The following is an 18,073-nucleotide window of genomic DNA, read 5'->3' as shown; positions in this document are numbered from 1 at the left end:
GAATGAAAGAACTGATCAAAAGCTGACCCCTTACAGTTTCTCCTGATGATCAACTCACAAAAGGGTTTAGATTAGCTTTTTACACTATTTCACAAAACAAGTGAAATTTTAACATACATTGCCAAAATGACAGAAAATTTTCTGAATTTTTTTTCTGGTCAACTTATGAGGGTTTTAGAATAGAATTTCATAATACTCCTAGATAAAATTGACTTATTTCAGTGGTCAACGTACAAGATAGACAGGTGGTCAAGTTACAAAGGTTTTGCTTCTGTATATTATATAGGAAAAATTCCGTTCTTGATAATTGAGGTCAACTTATGCAACTTACAAGGGTGGTCAACTTGACAGGTTTCACTGTATTAGGATTCTAAATATTATGTACAAATACATGCTGCCAACTACCGAAACGAAGAAAAAATAACTTATATTTATGATGAAGTATGCACAGATAAATTGTATCAAAAAGTGATCATTAAAATTCGCTGCAGGAATTTTCAGCTTGTGATTGCAGTAGTCAGGGATGTGATTCTTCCGCGGATCCGCTGATTTCCGCTTTTTTCAGATTTTTCCATATCTTCCGCTCTTTTTTCATAAATTTCCGCGCGGAAAAATTTTTTATGCAGTAAATGATATTTTGTTGAAATTTTTTTTCTTTTGTTGAAAATCAATTCCCATTCACGCAATTTAAAAATTTAATATCGCGATTTGTATTTAATCGTTTTTAAAACCCAATATCGCGATTCATATTCCCGCTAGTTTAAAATCCTATGTCGCGATTCGTATTCATATATATTTTTAAATTTCAATATTGCGATTCGTTATCATTATCACGCTGTTGTAATATCAAAAATCGATATTCGAATTTATACGCGGTTTAAACATTCATTACTCGTTGCGATAAGTATTCACGGACTCTAAAAAATTATGCATCGTGAATCTTATTTACGCGATTTAAAAATTCAATACCACGATTTGTATTTTCGTGCTTTTAAAATTCAATATCGTGATTCTTATTCAAGCGATTTTAAAATCCAACATCGCGATTCTTATTCACCCTATTTTAAAATCGAACATCGCGATTCTTATTCACGCAATCTTAAAATCCAACATCGCGATTTTAAAATCCGATATCGCCTTATTCACGCGATTTTAAAATCCGGCATCGCGATTCTTTTTCACGCGATTTTAAAATCAAACATCGCTATTCTTATTCACGCGATTTTAAAATCAAACATCGCTATTCTTATTCAAGCGATTTTAAAATCCAACATCGCGATTCTTATTCAAGCGATTTTAAAATCCAACATCGCGATTCTTATTCAAGCGATTTTAAAATCCAACATCGCGATTCTTATTCACCCTATTTTAAAATCCAACATCGCGATTCTTATTCACGCACTCTTAAAATCCAACATCGCGATTCTTATTCACGCAATCTTAAAATCCATAACGCAAATTTTAAAATCCGGCATCGCGATTCTTTTTCACGCGATTTTAAAATCCGGCATCGCGATTCTTTTTCACGCGATTTTAAAATCCGGCATCGCGATTCTTTTTCACGCGATTTTAAAATCCGGCATCGCAATTCTTTTTCACGCGATTTTAAAATCAAGAATCGCGATTCTTATTCACGTGATTTTGAAATCCAACATCGCGATTCTTAATCTAAGGCCTCTAAAAATTGTGTGAGAAATGAACTTTCTTGTCCTATCAACACTGATGATCAAAAGTCTGCAAAACGCAGTCTACAGATCAGTCATGTTAATAAAAGACCATCGAAAAAACAAAGAACTGATGAGAAAGTCCATAAAGGTCCTTTAACCAATAAAGAAATGTTTTTTAAAATGATGTGATACATAAAATCCTGCTTGTGCATAATTACTCAAAGTTAACTAAATTATTAAAAAAAAATTATTTTAATCAAGATTTTATTTAAGAACATAATTACCATTTATTTATATTTATTTGAATAGATAATAATGTAATCATTATCAGATTGGCTATTGAATTCATATCATTTTTTCTTTTGCACGTTTAATGCTACAGTTATAAACTTCCTCTTTTTTGTGTTTTTGTCAATCACATCCCTGAGTAGTGTTCTGATATGCAAGTCTCTAATGAACCATCCGAGGCTTTGAGAACCCTCCGTTCATTTAACGATCCAAGGCTTTGAAGTCTGTGTTTTGCTATGTAATTGGGTACTGTAAATAGCTGCAATTTCTTTAAGCTTTTACTAATGAAAATTTTGAGGTCTTAAAAACTGTTTTATTCTCATATCCCATCCAAATGAACCCTTGTGCTCGGTACAATATCATAATTTTTTTTTTTTTCGTTTCTTATCAGGTTCTGTTGACTTGGGTAAAAAAAAAGTAAAAAAATTCTCCCTCTACTGTTTATAATAATAAATGTGCAAAAACCTGAATGCATTTTTATTTCCACCAAATGTAACATTGTTTTGTTTAAGCGTTCAAATAAGTTTATGGAGCTTTAATATATTTTCAGGGGTGTTCATATTATGGTGGCTACTCCAGGAAGACTTATGGACATGTTAGACAAGAAAAATGTTACACTAGACGTATGCAGATATCTATGCTTAGATGAGGCTGATCGCATGATTGGCATAGACTTTGAAGAAGACATTAGGACCATATTTTCTTATTTCAAGGTGTGCTTTCTGAACCTTCCTTGCCATAAATTTAACCTTTTGAAAGTTTTCTCAAAAATCATTGAATCATTTCTCTGTTAAGTATTGCATAGTTTGTCAAAATATGTTCTGTAGTAATATAAAAATATTTGCCATATTTTTGTACATTGGCCTCACCCCGGCATAAGGGCGAGGGCAAAATTGAGATTGAGGGTAGTTAAATTGGGATATAACTTATTGTGAAAAAAAAGGATTCATCAAAACATCATGGAACTAGCCAATATTTAAACAATAGTGTTGCCAAACTGTTTTTACTGCAATTCAACATTAATTTTAGCAAAAAAATGAAATTTCTTAAAAAAGTTGCCCTGAAGTGTCCGTAAGTCAAGTAAGCATATTTGAAACAAAATATATATTGATACTCATTTTGTGCAAAATTTATTTTTCTTCAACTTTTATATTTACACTTTTTCAATGCAAAACTTTGCTTGGGAGATATTTGGAAAGAAGAAAAAAACACAAAACAACTTATATTAGGTAACAATTTTTTGATCTAGGAGCAGATGCTTAATTCATATTGAGATATTACCAAAGTGAACAATAAACCTTTTGCCCCTGCAATTTTTTATGAATTCGGCCTGATTTTGTTCCCTAACAATATTAATCAATTCAATATTTGAATAAAATATTGTGTGCCACTAATAAAAAGTTGTATTTTTTAATTTTCAGTGAATAATTTTTTTTTCTATGAGAATTTTGTTGGTTCTTTTAAAAAGGTAATTTAAATTTGCTATGTGTATTACTTTTTAGGGTCAACGACAAACTCTTCTTTTCTCTGCCACCATGCCAAAAAAGATTCAGAATTTTGCAAGGAGTGCATTAGTAAAGCCCGTTACAGTAAATGTTGGAAGAGCTGGTGCTGCCAGTGCAGATGTCATACAAGAAGTGGAATATGTTAAACAAGAAGCTAAAATTGTCCATCTTTTAGATACTCTCACAAAAACTCCGCCTCCAGTATGTCTTCTTTCAAATGAATTCAGCAATTTTCTTTTATCATTGAATCTGGGTGACTTAATTTTTCAAATATCTTTATACATAGTAAAAAAAAAAAGATTTTAAGAAATTATTTAAATAAAGTTTCCGGCAGGACTTGAAAATGAAGCCCACTTTTTTCTTATGCTAAATATCTTTATCTAGTAACAATTGCCAGATCAGGGAATTTATTTTTGGGTGGAAAAAGTCTGAATCTGATCTAATGACTGTATAAATATAATGGTAATAAAATAGTCCAAAATTTTGTTCTTAATATAATTTTTATTATCTAACTATTTTGCCATATTTTATGTATAAAAGAATACATATACCGAAATATTGTAGAGATGCAACTCCCTGAGGTAACGCCTCACCCGCAAAATTTGGCTAAAAAAGAACAGTTTTTCAATAACAGCCGAACAATCATGAACGCATCCTATTTCTTATTACTAATTTAATATTTCTAAATTTAATGTTGAATTAATAAACAGCCAAAAACTTTTAAAATAATTTTTAAAAATGAATATAAAAAATAAACAATATTAAAGTATAAAATGTTCAGAAATGCAATATTTCTTCTATAATTTATTTATAATATTCCAGTTATAAATAAATCGAATGATTTAACTGTTAAAAATTGTTAATATATGCATTGAAAAGAAATGGAAACTATCTTTCTTTAAATTGGCAAAGGGAAAAAAATTATAATAAACAATAAAACTGTGAAAAAGCAGACTTCCAAAAATCTAAAACCATCATCTTCCATTTATCTACATGCTGATCATGTTGCATTACATGCTGATCATGTTGCATGTTGCATCTAAAAATTTTGAAATCTTATATTTCTAAAAGTAAAAATAAGGAAGTTGACCTTCAGCTGAAAGTGGGGATAAACTTGACTTACAAAATAAATTGTTTGAACATTTCACCCCACTCATTCACTTTTGAAAATGTTTTGCATATTTTTCTTTCATTTTCTTTTTTTCACGGCTGGAGAGGGGGAATCAATCTTTGTAAAAGACAGTTCCCAGGCTGATTCGTCAACGTCTTTTTTGGTTGAAGGAGAAAGCGCCTATTGCATATTCTTACACACTGTTTTTTTACCTGCATTGTTAATTCTTTAAATTATTATTGACCCTAAATTACAAAAATAGATTGTCGCAAATAATAAAAAAGGGAGAGTAATAGCAAAATTTTGGCAAATTAATTCAATAAAACAGAATTTTCTCAGCTCTAGTAGTAAAAAAAAAATCACCAGTTAGGCCTTTACGTTTTATGTCAGAAATGATATGAGGTATCTCCTCGAAATTATGGTTATCTATATATATTTATACAATTGTCAAAAAGATATATACATATATTATTATCCAGAAAGTGTTAAATCTGTGTAAAAGTATTGAATATTATTACAACATGAATTTAGTGTAAAAATTGAAGAACAATATTCTAGTTAGAGATTCTAGAGATAGAGAACAAATTAGAGATTCTTCCATGTTAGCCTAAAACAATTTCTTACTTTTTTAGGTTCTAATCTTTGCCGAAAAGAAACAGGATGTTGATGCTATACATGAATATTTACTTTTAAAAAATGTTGAAGCAGTAGCGATTCATGGGGGCAAAGGTATGCATTAATAATCCATTAATTTGAACATTTATAGTTAATACTAGTTTTATATGTTTGAGTATACTAATTTAGTGATAGTCTAAATTTCTTTTACATATGCCAGAATATCTTCACTTAAGGAAAAAAATATTTCAAATTTAAATTTTTCGAAAATATTATAAGGTTGTACTTTAACTGAATTGATTGATATTTTATTTTTACTGCATTTACATAGTAAAAAAATATGAGCTACAATTTTTAATTTATTGAAGAATTTTAAAATATTGGTTTATTTTCTTGATTAACAAGCTAAAGATTCGACATGGTTGAAAAAATTATTTGCAACTTTCAATATTTCTTGCTATAAAGCTTATTTTAAAACATCAAGCACTTTCAGACCTTATTGAATGAGTGATTCATAAACAGTTTTCATCTGAATTCCTTTACGCTACACTTCCATCTTCGATTTCCCTAAGAAACCCCATCTGTATTCTTTTATTTTTGTTGGTGACAGAATCAAATCTATATGCCACAAATCTTTCAATAATTGAAAAAATATTTGATTTTACAAACGGGCAGTAATAATTTTACTGAGGATGGCATTGTTTTGATATTTGCAATAATTCCATTCTTGTAGATTTTATTTTTGTTGGTGACAGAATGAAATCTATATGCCACAAATCTTTCAATAATTGAAAAAATATTTGATTTTACAAATGGGCAGTAATAATTTTACTAAGGATGGCATTGTTTTGATATTTGCAATAATTCCATTCTTGTAGATTTTATTTTATTATAGTGGTGATCACTTTATATAATAGGTAAAAACATTGTAAATTTTAATTTTATGTGTATACCATAGTTAGATAATATAGACACGTGCTGTGTGGATACATTGGTGTTAGTTCTCCAATTTTTCAGATACTTTATTAATAGTTATTATAAAAAAAGCATTCGTACTCACAAAGAAAAAAAGTTTGCACAAGGGGGAAAGAAAATATGAAGCAGGCGACGTAATCATGATTTAATCAAGGTAGAAGAAATCAAACACCGATTTTCGTATATACCTGATTTAAAAGTTTCGTGTTCATGCGATTTGAAAATCGTACATCACGATTCCTATTCACTCGATTTAAAAATCCAATATCGTGATTCATATTCAAGCGGTTTTGAAATCCAGTATCCCAATTCTTGTAAGAATTAAGTTTTTTCTTGAATTAGTTACTATAAAGATGTTATATTCTTCATTAGTAAGTTATTTAATTAAAAATGTTGGTTTTAAAAATTATATTAAATATAAAACATGTATGGTATACGAATTGTTATCTAATTTTTGCACATAAAATTTTTAGAGATTTTCCCTTTGTGCCATAATTCCCCCATATTGTGCTTTGTGTTCCTGTTTTTTGTTTTAACAAGTTATGCAAATGTCTTTTATTAGTATTTAATCTACTATAGTAATTTGGGTTCTAAATATGTTTAAATAATTTATCTAGATCAAGAAGAACGCTCACGAGCTGTTGATGCTTTTAGACAAGGAGAGAAAGATGTCCTAGTGGCTACTGATGTTGCTTCTAAAGGATTGGATTTTGATAATATTCAGCATGTCATTAACTATGACATGCCCAAAGATATTGAAAATTATGGTGAATACACTTTTTTGCATGCAACATCATAATTATACATTTAATTATGATATATATGATTCAAATATGATAATTTTTAACTAGTAAATGTTACCAATGTATGCATATGTTATTTTTTCGTATAATTCAAACATGGACTAATACTAATGCCTAGAAAAAGTTTGAGACCAGTAATGATATTAATTCAAAATGCTTCTGAATTCCTTTTTGTTGTCATAGTTTTAATAATGTGTCATTTTGTCTTTAACTTCCAAAAAGAAATTGGGAGAAAAAAAAAGTTCACAAAATGATGTGAGTAATTTTTTCAATGACTGTTTGATTAAGGATTTTAACTCAGAAATTGTATCAGAATCCCCCCCCCCCCCTCTTTCTCTCTCTCAAGAACATTAGAACATTCATACCTTGACCTGTTGGTTTCGCCAGTTTTCTTTTATTCTTATAATCATAATAAAATGGCACTTTAAAAAAACTTTTATCTCGATAAAAAATAGAGTTCAATCACTGTATGATATTTTAAAAATTTACAGCTAAATTAAAATATAAGAGATTCAGTTATAATTTAATCTTTTCTATTTTATATTATATCCTAGTCCTAGAAATTATGATAGTAAGAAAAGTTAGTAAATGTAAAAAAAAAAACATGATTTTTGCTAACAAAAAAAAATCTTGTAAGATGTATTACTAATACCTAATATTTAAAAACAGTATTATAGTTAAAATAGTTAGTTAATCTTTCTGAAATGGTTAAAATTGTTATTTAATTATTGAATAAATGAAATCATGATTATATTTTTCAAGTTCAATGAATGAATGTTAAGAAATAGGTGTCTATTTGTCAATTATGTATTTATTAAAGAATAAACAAGTTAAGATCAGAATACAAAATTAAAAATGATTTCAAGTTACTCTGATTGATATTCATAAACTACACATTTAATAAGTTTTAAAGCTGCTGAATTTAAATTAGCATGAAACTAAATGAGTATTATTAGAGAAATATGCCCTGAATTTATTTTGCATTTATTTAATAAAAAATTATTATTAAAATGTCTTACGGCTTACTTATCCTTTTTTTTAAATTTTTGGTCTATTTTGAAATACGATAATTATATGCATATCCCTTTTATTTCTTAGTAAGAAATCTTTGTTATCAAATAAGACTTGCTAAAACATCACACCTGAAATAATAGAGCTTTTAATTATAATGTATAACATTTTATACTTAAATTAATACATTTTAAAAAAATAGATTATTTAAATCAATGCTTTTTTCTTAATAATATAATCAAAAAGATATGCCTGTAAGTAAAATAATTTATTTATATTTAATTTTCGCTTTCATTATTTCTTTGTAAGAAAACCGATATCACTGAAATCGGACTTTTAAAAAAAATCACACTAAAAAATTTCTATTTACTAACAATATTTTACAAAATATATTTTACACTTAATTTTTTCAAAATAGAAATTCAGCTTAATAAAATTAATGGCATTATAAAAAAATCACAGTTGATTTAAATCAGTTATTCTTTTTAAAAGAATCAGATCAAAAAATATTTAAAATCAATTTAATTATCAAAGGTTTGCACAAGTATTAATTTAAGTAATTACATGAATCATACTATGTGAATTATAAACTATCCTATGGAGTTATAATTATGAACCATACTGTTTCCATGGAAACCATAATTGAGAGACTGAGTTGTTCTTTTAGACTGCGTGTGAATAATGTTATCATAATAGCCTTTGTTTTCAACCTTTTAACCTCCACCTAATTAAATTACCTTTCACATTGTTAACTAAAATTTAAGCACCTAGCTGTAACTGTTATAAAAGTTCAAATACCTGGATTAACGGGCATTCCATTGCTGATCATAGTGTGTGAAATTGTATTCAACGTTAATTTTCTTTAAAATGTGTTTTATTTGTAGTTCATCGTATTGGTAGAACTGGAAGATCTGGGAAAACGGGAATTGCCACCACATTTATTAATAAGGCCTGTGGTATGTATTTCAATGTTTGAAACAATTTGTTTTCCTGTTAAGCATGTTATTGATTATATATGGTATCCTTTTTATTTTATTTTTTTCGCTTTTGCCAGTCAAACAGTCTGTTTGTTGTTAATAAATAAAACTCTTTTTGGGAAAAAATCAGTTTATTTAATTTAAATCAATATTTTTTTTTTCAATTTACTTAATTTGAAATATTAGTTTTGATAGTTATTTTACAATTATCATATTTTATAATTTTTGAATGAACTCTTCTTTCTATTCCTTAAGAAGAAATAATAGCCCCAATAGTTTGGTTAAGAAAGCGCTCTTAAGTTTGGACTTCTTTATGTTGATTTCATTATTTCTTTAAGCGAATCTGAAACTTTTTGCGTGCATTCTGAAAAATTATGTATGCAAAGATAATTCAATGTAAAAAATAATTTTTAATTAATATTAATTATTTTTTGTTAATTTATTTATAAAGTTTGGTAAAAAAATTGTTACAACTTTTTATTTTCTGAGTAGGCTTTTACATTTAAATTTTTATTGATTCTTTTAATTTATCACATACCATCTTTGTAAGTTTCTAAAATTAATATTTAAAATTATGAAAGTAAATAGATCAAGGTGTGTATAAATATTAAAAAAAAATTTTTTTTTTTTGAATCTTAAAACATTTTAAATAAAAATTATATTAAATATACTAATGCAATTTACTTGTACTGTCTTACATGTTGTTTTATCTATGCATTAGATATAGATTTGTTCCAGTGTATCTGATATTATGTATTAACTTAAAAGTATCTAGTACTTTAAATAAGTACATCAATTAAATTTTATAATATTAGTTTTAGTAAAACTTCTGAAAATCGTCAAGAGAAACAGGTGACAGTTGTTGTAAAATTTTAACATCTTGATGGAACACCCAGAACAGTGTCATTTATAGCAATTATAAGTATAAAGTTTTGGGTAGCAATCATAGACCCAGTTCAAAGTAATAGATACTTTTTGAACTTATCTTAGAGTAGCCAGACTTATTCTTGGTTTCTTTTTTAAAACTGAATCAACGTGCAAATAAAAGTAGAACAGATATCTAATGCAGAAGTTTGCATTATTATAAAAAAATTAATACTGATATTTTTTATAAAAAGAAATACTATTAATTTTTATTGTTTGCATTCGCTATAGTTTTGAAGTTATTTTTTCTAAATATTTTGACGAAAAATACAAAGCATTTGGTTTGTTTAATAAAATAAATAGTTTAAAATAAATAAAAAAAATTTATTCATTTGGATGTTGTTGTAAAACTACTTAGAGAAGAAATTAATTTTAATTTGATTTTGACAATATTTTGTCACATGCAGAAGTATTTACATTCCTTTAACAGCTGGTTAAATTAACAAATACAAATATTAAGGTTTTGATGAGAATTCCTCTTTAATTAATTAAAAAATTAGATATTCATATGCTTTTTTCTTCTCAATTTTCTTTTCATAATTTCCTACTCAATTTAAATATACTGACGTTTTATTTAAAGGACAAAATCTGAATTTTATGTCATGTGAAATTACACATAAGTTTTGCTTATAAAATTTTTCAGCCCTTCTCTTAATTTCGACCTAAATTTAAGATTGTACTGATTGAGGTGATTGTATTCCTGGTGTACCCCAGAATTCCGAGTTTTTCGTATCCATCCCTCCCAGTCTAGGAACAGGGCATGTGATTTTTTCTTGGACTTCTATGTATCTCAAGAATATTGATTCACAGACTTCCGCTCGTCAAAAGTTATAATCCGACGAAATTTTCACCACAATCTAAAATTTTAAGTTTTAATAATAATAATTTATCATAATTTAACAAATATTGAATCTCTTTATCAAGACGTTTTCATACTCTTATGCAACTGTGAATTCGTTTGGGGGGATTATTGTTTTTAATATCGCCATTCATATTCTCGCGATTTTAATATCAAACTTCTATGTTCATATTTAGCTTATTTGAAAGTTACCCATTATGAATCTTATTCACACAATTTAAAAATCGTACCTCGTTGTTTTAAAATCCAAAGCCTTAATTTGTTTTTACAAGTTTTTGAAATTAATATCTCGATTCGTGTTCATGCAAGAATAAAATCATATATTGCTATTCATATTCACCGGATCTAAAAATCATGCATCACAATTTCTACTTACGTGATTCAAAAATCCAATATGGCTATTCCTATATGTAATTTAATTATATATCTTAGTTCAAAAAATTATATTAAATATGAATAGTATATAAATTGATATCTTCTTATCAAGTTTTTGCATTCTGTTCACCTTGTGTCACCCCAGAGGTATTGATGATTAGGTACTAAAATACAATAGTTTCTATGCTACCAAAAAAATTGGTACATATCTATACTCTGCATTTTACATTTATCTATGGTATTTATAATAATTTCATAATTTATCATATTTTCAATTCCAATATTAAATAGTTTGAATAACATGTGATATTGCTTATACAGGGTTCCCACGGTCCTTAAAAATCCTTAAAAACTGCTTAACTTTTATTTTGGAAAATAAGGGCCCTTAAAAGTACTTAGTTTTGGTACAAGGTTCTTAAAAGTGCTTAATTTTTCAGCATCACTATAGTTGATTTGAACAATTTTTCAGTTCAATGTTTTAAAACAAAAACTCATTCTTTTATCACCTAGAATTAGATCATGCACAGAAAGTAAAGCATTTTAGAGAGACAAGAAGGGATGTGTGTGAGATGGCTACAGGCAAGCAGAAGAAAGCATGTCTTTTTATTAATATATTGGCTCTTTCATTAATATATTCTGCCTTTTGCCTCGAATGATGCTCTATGAGCAGAGTGACATTCTAAAAGAAAAGACTAGAGTGTGGACAAGGGCAGATGAAAGAGATAGTGCTTTTTTTGGGGGGGGAGGGGCAGTTCTAAGGTACTTAAGTAGGAGACCCACACTGACCTTCAAAATTGACAGAATTCAAGAAACGCAGTTCTACTGGTAATGCATTTGCTAATAGGAATAAAATAAAACTCTAAGAAAAGAATTTTGAACTAGAATCCGTAATGAAAATTATTTCCAAAAATCTTGGAGGAATTAAATAAATTTGTATAATATTTCAGTGTGTAATAAGTAACTGTAAATTTATAAAAGCAACAACATTTTTCAAAATTCATGATTGTACTAAAAATTAGACAGATATGTAATAAACAGGGTTTGAAAAATCCCATCCCACGTAGATTTTATATCAAAAATCTGAGATTTATTGAGTTTTTGAAGAAAAACCTCAAGTTTTTTCAAAAATATTTTAAATTTTTATTTCTGAGTACTAAATAATGCATGATTTGGTCCTAACAAGAAAGTTAAATGTTAGGTAACTTTTCATAACTTGTTTTGCTGCAATGTAAAAATTTTTTTAAAGTTTCAGATCGTTACACAGTTAGATTGTTATTGTTTTTGTTTCTTAGGGATAAGCAAATTGTTGCATAAAAATTTAAATCTACTCAATTAAAAGATCCCAAACTTTTTGTTATTAATGTCTATTAGAATAAAAAAGTTTCTATTCAACTTTTGGTTGCTTTAAAATTAGTAAATGTTTTTCGTCAGATTGTTTAGTAATATTAAAGTTAATTCCTAATATCAGTTTGGCTGGAAATAATTGTAAAGCTCATCTTAAAAGTAAATATATCACATTTGCTGTTGAGGAATAATTTCAAAATGGTTAAGTTGCACATTACTTTCAATATGTTTTTCATAAAAATGTTTTTCATAAAATTTTTCAATAGATTTTTTGAGAACTATTAATTCACCATAAAAGTAAAATATCAAATCATAATAATATTAAGAATTATACTGGATGATAAAGAAATATTACAAGTAAGTGTCTATAAATTATGAAAAAATAAATAATTTATAAATATTTGTTAATTAATTAACCTTACCAATTTTCTAGCCATAGGAATGCATTGATACCTTTGAAAAATCATTTTGGACCCTATTATTAATAAGTTTCTATTAAAAAACATACTAATGAGAACTATTAAAAAACATATTTAGAACATTATAGTTTGAAAATTATAAATCTTAAACATAATTGTATTTTTATTCTTTAAAAATTTTATAAAAATATTTATTGCAGTGAATTTTTAAAAAAATATATATTAAGTTAAGCCTAAAGAAAAAAAGTGGAATGATTCAAGGTGCTTAGATATTAGTATGACCCGCTTTTACTGAAAATAGGATTTAATTTGACATGACATAGTTAAAAAAAGCTATTCTCATGCATAACTCTAATTCAACTTCTTAGTATTATTATTTTTTTAAATATATACCCTTATAAATGAAACATTTTGTTAATAGAGAAGAAGAATTTTTTTGGCATAACTGAATATTTACCAAGATTGGCCCACAGCTGAATATGTAATGCATGTCTAGTGGCAAAATATAAAAACTTGTGATAATATTTTCAATATTTTTCCAAAATTTCTTTATTTACTCTTTTTTTAATATATTTCTGCACCTAATTTTACAATTCAATTTCAGTAGAATGATTAAAAAGGGAATACAGATAATTTTGTCGTTAATAATAACAATCTGAAAATGTTTTTAAAAACCCGACCCGGGTTTGCAAAAATTGTCTGGTTCCTACTTTGGCAAGCCCTGAAACAATTATTAAAACAATTTTATCAATACTTACATTATAATAAAATTACTTTTTGTCATTTTTTTTATTGATTTTTTTTAAGAAAGTTAAATAATTAGCACTGTCACTGGTGGTATATAATGATTCGATGATAAACAATCATGCTATTTTTAAGGTCCATAATTTTTTTTAAAAAAGTTCTTAATTTTTTTCTAAAAAACTCCTTAAAAGTGCTTAATTTTTGCTTTGTTAAAAGAGTGAGAACCCTGTTATAAATTGCAAAAATGTAATGAGATTCATAGTTTTTGAAATGTGTATTACTCTTCCACAGATGAGTCCGTACTTCTGGATATGAAGCATTTGCTGATTGAAGCTAAACAAAAAGTGCCACCTTTCTTAGCTGCTCTACAATCTGAGAATGAGAAATATTTTGACCTTGGAGGTAGTCTTTTCATTTTTTGGTTTTAAAAGTACAGTAAGATCTCGATATAATCCCGGTGATGTTTTTATTAATGAAATCAATCTGCTTCAATTAATAAGCTTAGAAAATTGTGATAGTATAATACTATATGTCAAATAGATAAATTTGGCTTTAAAATTCACTTGTCACTCCTTTTTCTTAATTTACCCATTTGTACACAAAGCTCTGAATTCAAGCTTTGCACTGCTTTCTCCATATTCAATATTCGCAGACATCATTGATTACAGTGAATGCTGATTTTAATGGTAAGATTTTAGGGAGGGACATCTTTTATAAAAATAGTCAAAGATAACTTAGCCAGTGGTCACTGATACATTGCATTATAGAAATAAAGTATTGAAATACCAACAGTGTTTGCTTTTCTGCATTATTACCAAAAATAAATGAAAAAATTTCTTCAATTTTTCTTTTCATATAAAAAAAAAATGCATTTAACTAAATAAAATAAAAATTATCATAATAGTGGAAGTCTTGGAATTTTTAACTCATGATAAAAGCACAATTTTTGTATCTTTAATGTTAAGATTTTGACAAGGACTTTAAAATTTATCCCAATAGCAGACTTCACGTAATATATCATACTCATTACATCGAATTTTAAATTTGTACTTATTTTTGACTCGGCTTATCTACGGCAGTAAATGTTTTAAAATTTAAACTACTGATACTTCTAAAATAATAAAATGAGCCTCAAATATGACAAATTTTTAAAGCATGCAACTTCTTTAAGAGAATCAATTTAAATGTTTTCTTTTTTATTATTTTATAGGGAACTTTCAACTTTTAGTTTTATGCAAAAAAAATATTGTTTTTTGTAATGAAAATCTTTATTTAATATACTATTCAAGAATCTGCTATAATTAAAATAAATTTAATCTCCTGGTTACTGAAATTATGAATTAAGAGTAAAGTAAACATAACAAAACAAAAATTTATATCATAATTTATTTTGTGACTCGAAAATACTGCAGTCAATTAAAGTTTATAATTATTTGAGTAATGTGATTTTTGTATTTATTATTCCCTTTATTATGAAAAATCGATGAAATATGACAACTTAATAACTCTATTTTATTGGAAAAATTAAACTTTTATATTTAGTTTTGTTTAATTGTCTAATTACAAATTTATTTGTAATTTCTGAATATGATTCAAAATACGTTTAAAAAAAATGTATTACTTCAGACATATAAAGAATGAAATATTTTCTAAATGTTTATAGAAGAGAGAGGCTGTTCTTACTGTGGTGGACTTGGTCACAGGATCACAGATTGTCCCAAACTAGAGGCTGTTCAGAACAAACAGGCATCCAATATTGGAAGAAGAGACTATTTAGCAAACAATAGTGCTGACTGGTAGACACTCTCTACCTCTTCATGTGTTGTTATGTAAAATATATATCTGTAAGAATGGAAAGTGTGCAAGTTCACCAATGGCACAGTAATCACTTATGATATAATGTAATAAAAACTTAATGTAGGCTATTCAAGAATGAATTACTGCTTGTATGCTATGCATTGTATTTTAAATGTTTTGTGCCCAATATCATGTGTTACTAAAAATTTAAAAACTCATTTTTCCTTTTCTTAAAATACTTATGAAAATAAATTTTCACAAACTATATTCAAATATTATACCGATTCCATTCACTTGGAGGATGGACATTTTTTAAATAGCTTAAGATATCTCCTATGCGAGTGAACGCTAATATTTTTATATTCTCGCAGACCACCAATCATAAAATAAATAATCTCGTAGACCACTACCCAGTTTTTGGGAAGAGAAGGAAAGATCTCCGACTGAATGGAGCTTTTTTTAAATATGCATTATCAGTTTTATTTATATAGTGTGAAAATCAAAATTATTAAAAAATAAAATACGAGCATTAATCATTCCATGTTCTGTATAAAGTAGCAGATAATTTTGTGTCAGTCAGAAGAGGAGAAATTTGATGCCACTAAAGAGAAACATCTTCATCTGTGAACAATTGTTTCGTAAACCACTAGTGGTCCAGAAACTACTCTATGCTCATAATGTATATATCTTGTATAAATTGTGAATAATGTCATGGAATAAAATCAGTATAAGATATTCTTGCTTTTAATTTTGATTTATTTTGTTCTTATTCTTTTATTGACAAAAAATCAAATGTAATTTTTTATGGATGCATTTAATTTTAGATGTTTTATTGTGCAGTAAAGAAATTACAATTTTAACCAGTTAACATTATTTAAAAATAAACTTTTTTGTGCATGTAACAGATATACTAAAATAGCATGCAAAGTATTAAAAAGATTAAAAGTCCATCAAATTATCATGAATGATTACAGAAATTAGGATAATCTTGATATGTTGTATTGGTTGGTACATTGTTTTCCAATTCTTTAGAGGTGTGTGTTGAAAAAAGTCACTTAAATTTTTACTGTTTTTTTTTTACAGATATCTTTTTAAGTAAGGATATTACAAAAATTAAGTAAATTGCTGTTTTTTACTAAATTAAATTATCTACAATTTAAGAGTAATATGAAGCATGTAGCTGTAATACTTTCCAAGATAAGAGTTCTTTGAATATTAGGAATTTTCAAAAATTATATGAAATTCAGTAGGTACTGCTAGATTTCAGCTAGTAGGTGAATTTTACGCCCAAGTTTGGTGGATTATTTCTCGATATTAACTAAAAGGTAAACTATACAATAAAGTTTGCTAGAATAAGAACTGAGCAGAGATGTCTAGATGAATTTAGATTTTGGGATACAATATTTCAGAACATTTTCAATGATGATATTTATTTAAAAAAAATTATACATTGTCCATATTCTTCTAAAAAGTAAGTTTTTTCTTGAATAAGTTACAATAAAGTTGTGATATTCTCCATCAGTAAGTAATTTAATTAAAACTGTTAGTTCAAGAAACTATGTTAGGTATGGTTTATGAATTGACATCCATTTTTTGCACATAAAATTTTCAGGGTTTTTCACTTTGCCACAATTACCCCGGATTGGCTTATGTTTTGTGCTCCTATTTTTGTTTTTAACAAGTTGGCATACAGCTATAAAAAGGAATAGATAATTTTAAAAAATTCTTTTTTTCTTGCAACTACAACATACAAAAATTTTACTCCAGGCTGGGTTTAAAAAATTTCAACTTAAATACACTAAATAATGAAAAAGGGCTAGTGACATAACACATAATCTTACTAACCCTAAAACTTTCCGCTTGACTTTGTCTACGAATTTAGCCTGTGGATGAAATGACTTGTCATCGAAATGACCTAGTCTATGAAATGATCTGCCGACATAGTAATTGTAGCTGAATTGAACACAACCATACTATATTATTATAATATTCCATGGTGTACTAATATTTGAGGGAGGCAGTCCAACTGCAGTGAAAAATTTGATGCCCCAGCCGTTGCTGGGAGAAAAGTTGTGAACCAAAAAAAACTCCCTGATAAAGCTTTTAATCTGTAAAGTCAATGGTGGTCTTGTCACACTTGGAATCAATTTTTTCTGATTTAAGAATCATTAACATTAAAGAGAAAAACATTTTTTTCAATGTACGAAAATATTAGTTAAAACTTTTCATAATTATAACTTGTAATATTGCCTTTGCAACTTAAATCACTTTCTACCTTCAAATAGGGGAGGAAAGCAACTTTTTTTCTCCCAAGGTTCATCTTTTTCCTAGGAGGGTCAGATAGTATATTTAGGTGGTATTCTTCCCACTGAAGTACTTGTATCGATTTTTTCAAATAAATTATTAAATTTCAAAATAGGTTTTAAAAAAAGGAGACTAAAATTAGATAAGAGTGGCGTGAAGCTTTTAAATTAGGATTTTTTATAAACGGTCTGTAAATAATTTGCTGGTAATAAACATATTTCGATCATGGCCTATTTAGTTTTATGTTTCTTTAAATACAAGTGCTTTTAAAACTTACTAAATAAGTAGTTGACTGGTTCTACGCAGAATAATTGGGGTTTTCTCTTTTAAGTTTTTTCAGATCTGAAATAATTTA

The 18,073-nt window shown here is 27.2% G+C and overlaps 1 protein-coding gene across 5 annotated transcripts in view; it reads left to right on the top strand.

The window, feature by feature from the left end:
- LOC107440806 (ATP-dependent RNA helicase abstrakt) overlaps positions 1-16,149 on the top strand; it is a 39,425-nt gene extending 23,276 nt beyond the window's left edge. For all 5 annotated transcript variants that reach the window (XM_087151444.1, XM_087151448.1, XM_087151452.1 and 2 more), the window contains exons 10-16: positions 2,506-2,668; positions 3,458-3,661; positions 5,204-5,300; positions 6,779-6,928; positions 8,860-8,931; positions 13,909-14,019; positions 15,281-16,149. In XM_087151444.1, the coding sequence (XP_087007570.1) occupies positions 2,506-2,668; positions 3,458-3,661; positions 5,204-5,300; positions 6,779-6,928; positions 8,860-8,931; positions 13,909-14,019; positions 15,281-15,417 (934 nt within the window). In that variant the 3' untranslated portion in view covers positions 15,418-16,149. The remainder of the gene's footprint in view (positions 1-2,505; positions 2,669-3,457; positions 3,662-5,203; positions 5,301-6,778; positions 6,929-8,859; positions 8,932-13,908; positions 14,020-15,280) is intronic.
- The last annotated feature ends 1,924 nt before the right edge of the window (positions 16,150-18,073 follow it).

This window comes from Parasteatoda tepidariorum, chromosome 1 (assembly GCF_982258835.1).
Source record: "Parasteatoda tepidariorum strain Cologne lab strain chromosome 1, Ptep-v5.0, whole genome shotgun sequence".
NCBI lineage: Eukaryota > Metazoa > Arthropoda > Arachnida > Araneae > Theridiidae > Parasteatoda > Parasteatoda tepidariorum.
This window is presented reverse-complemented; position numbering and strand designations above follow the sequence as displayed.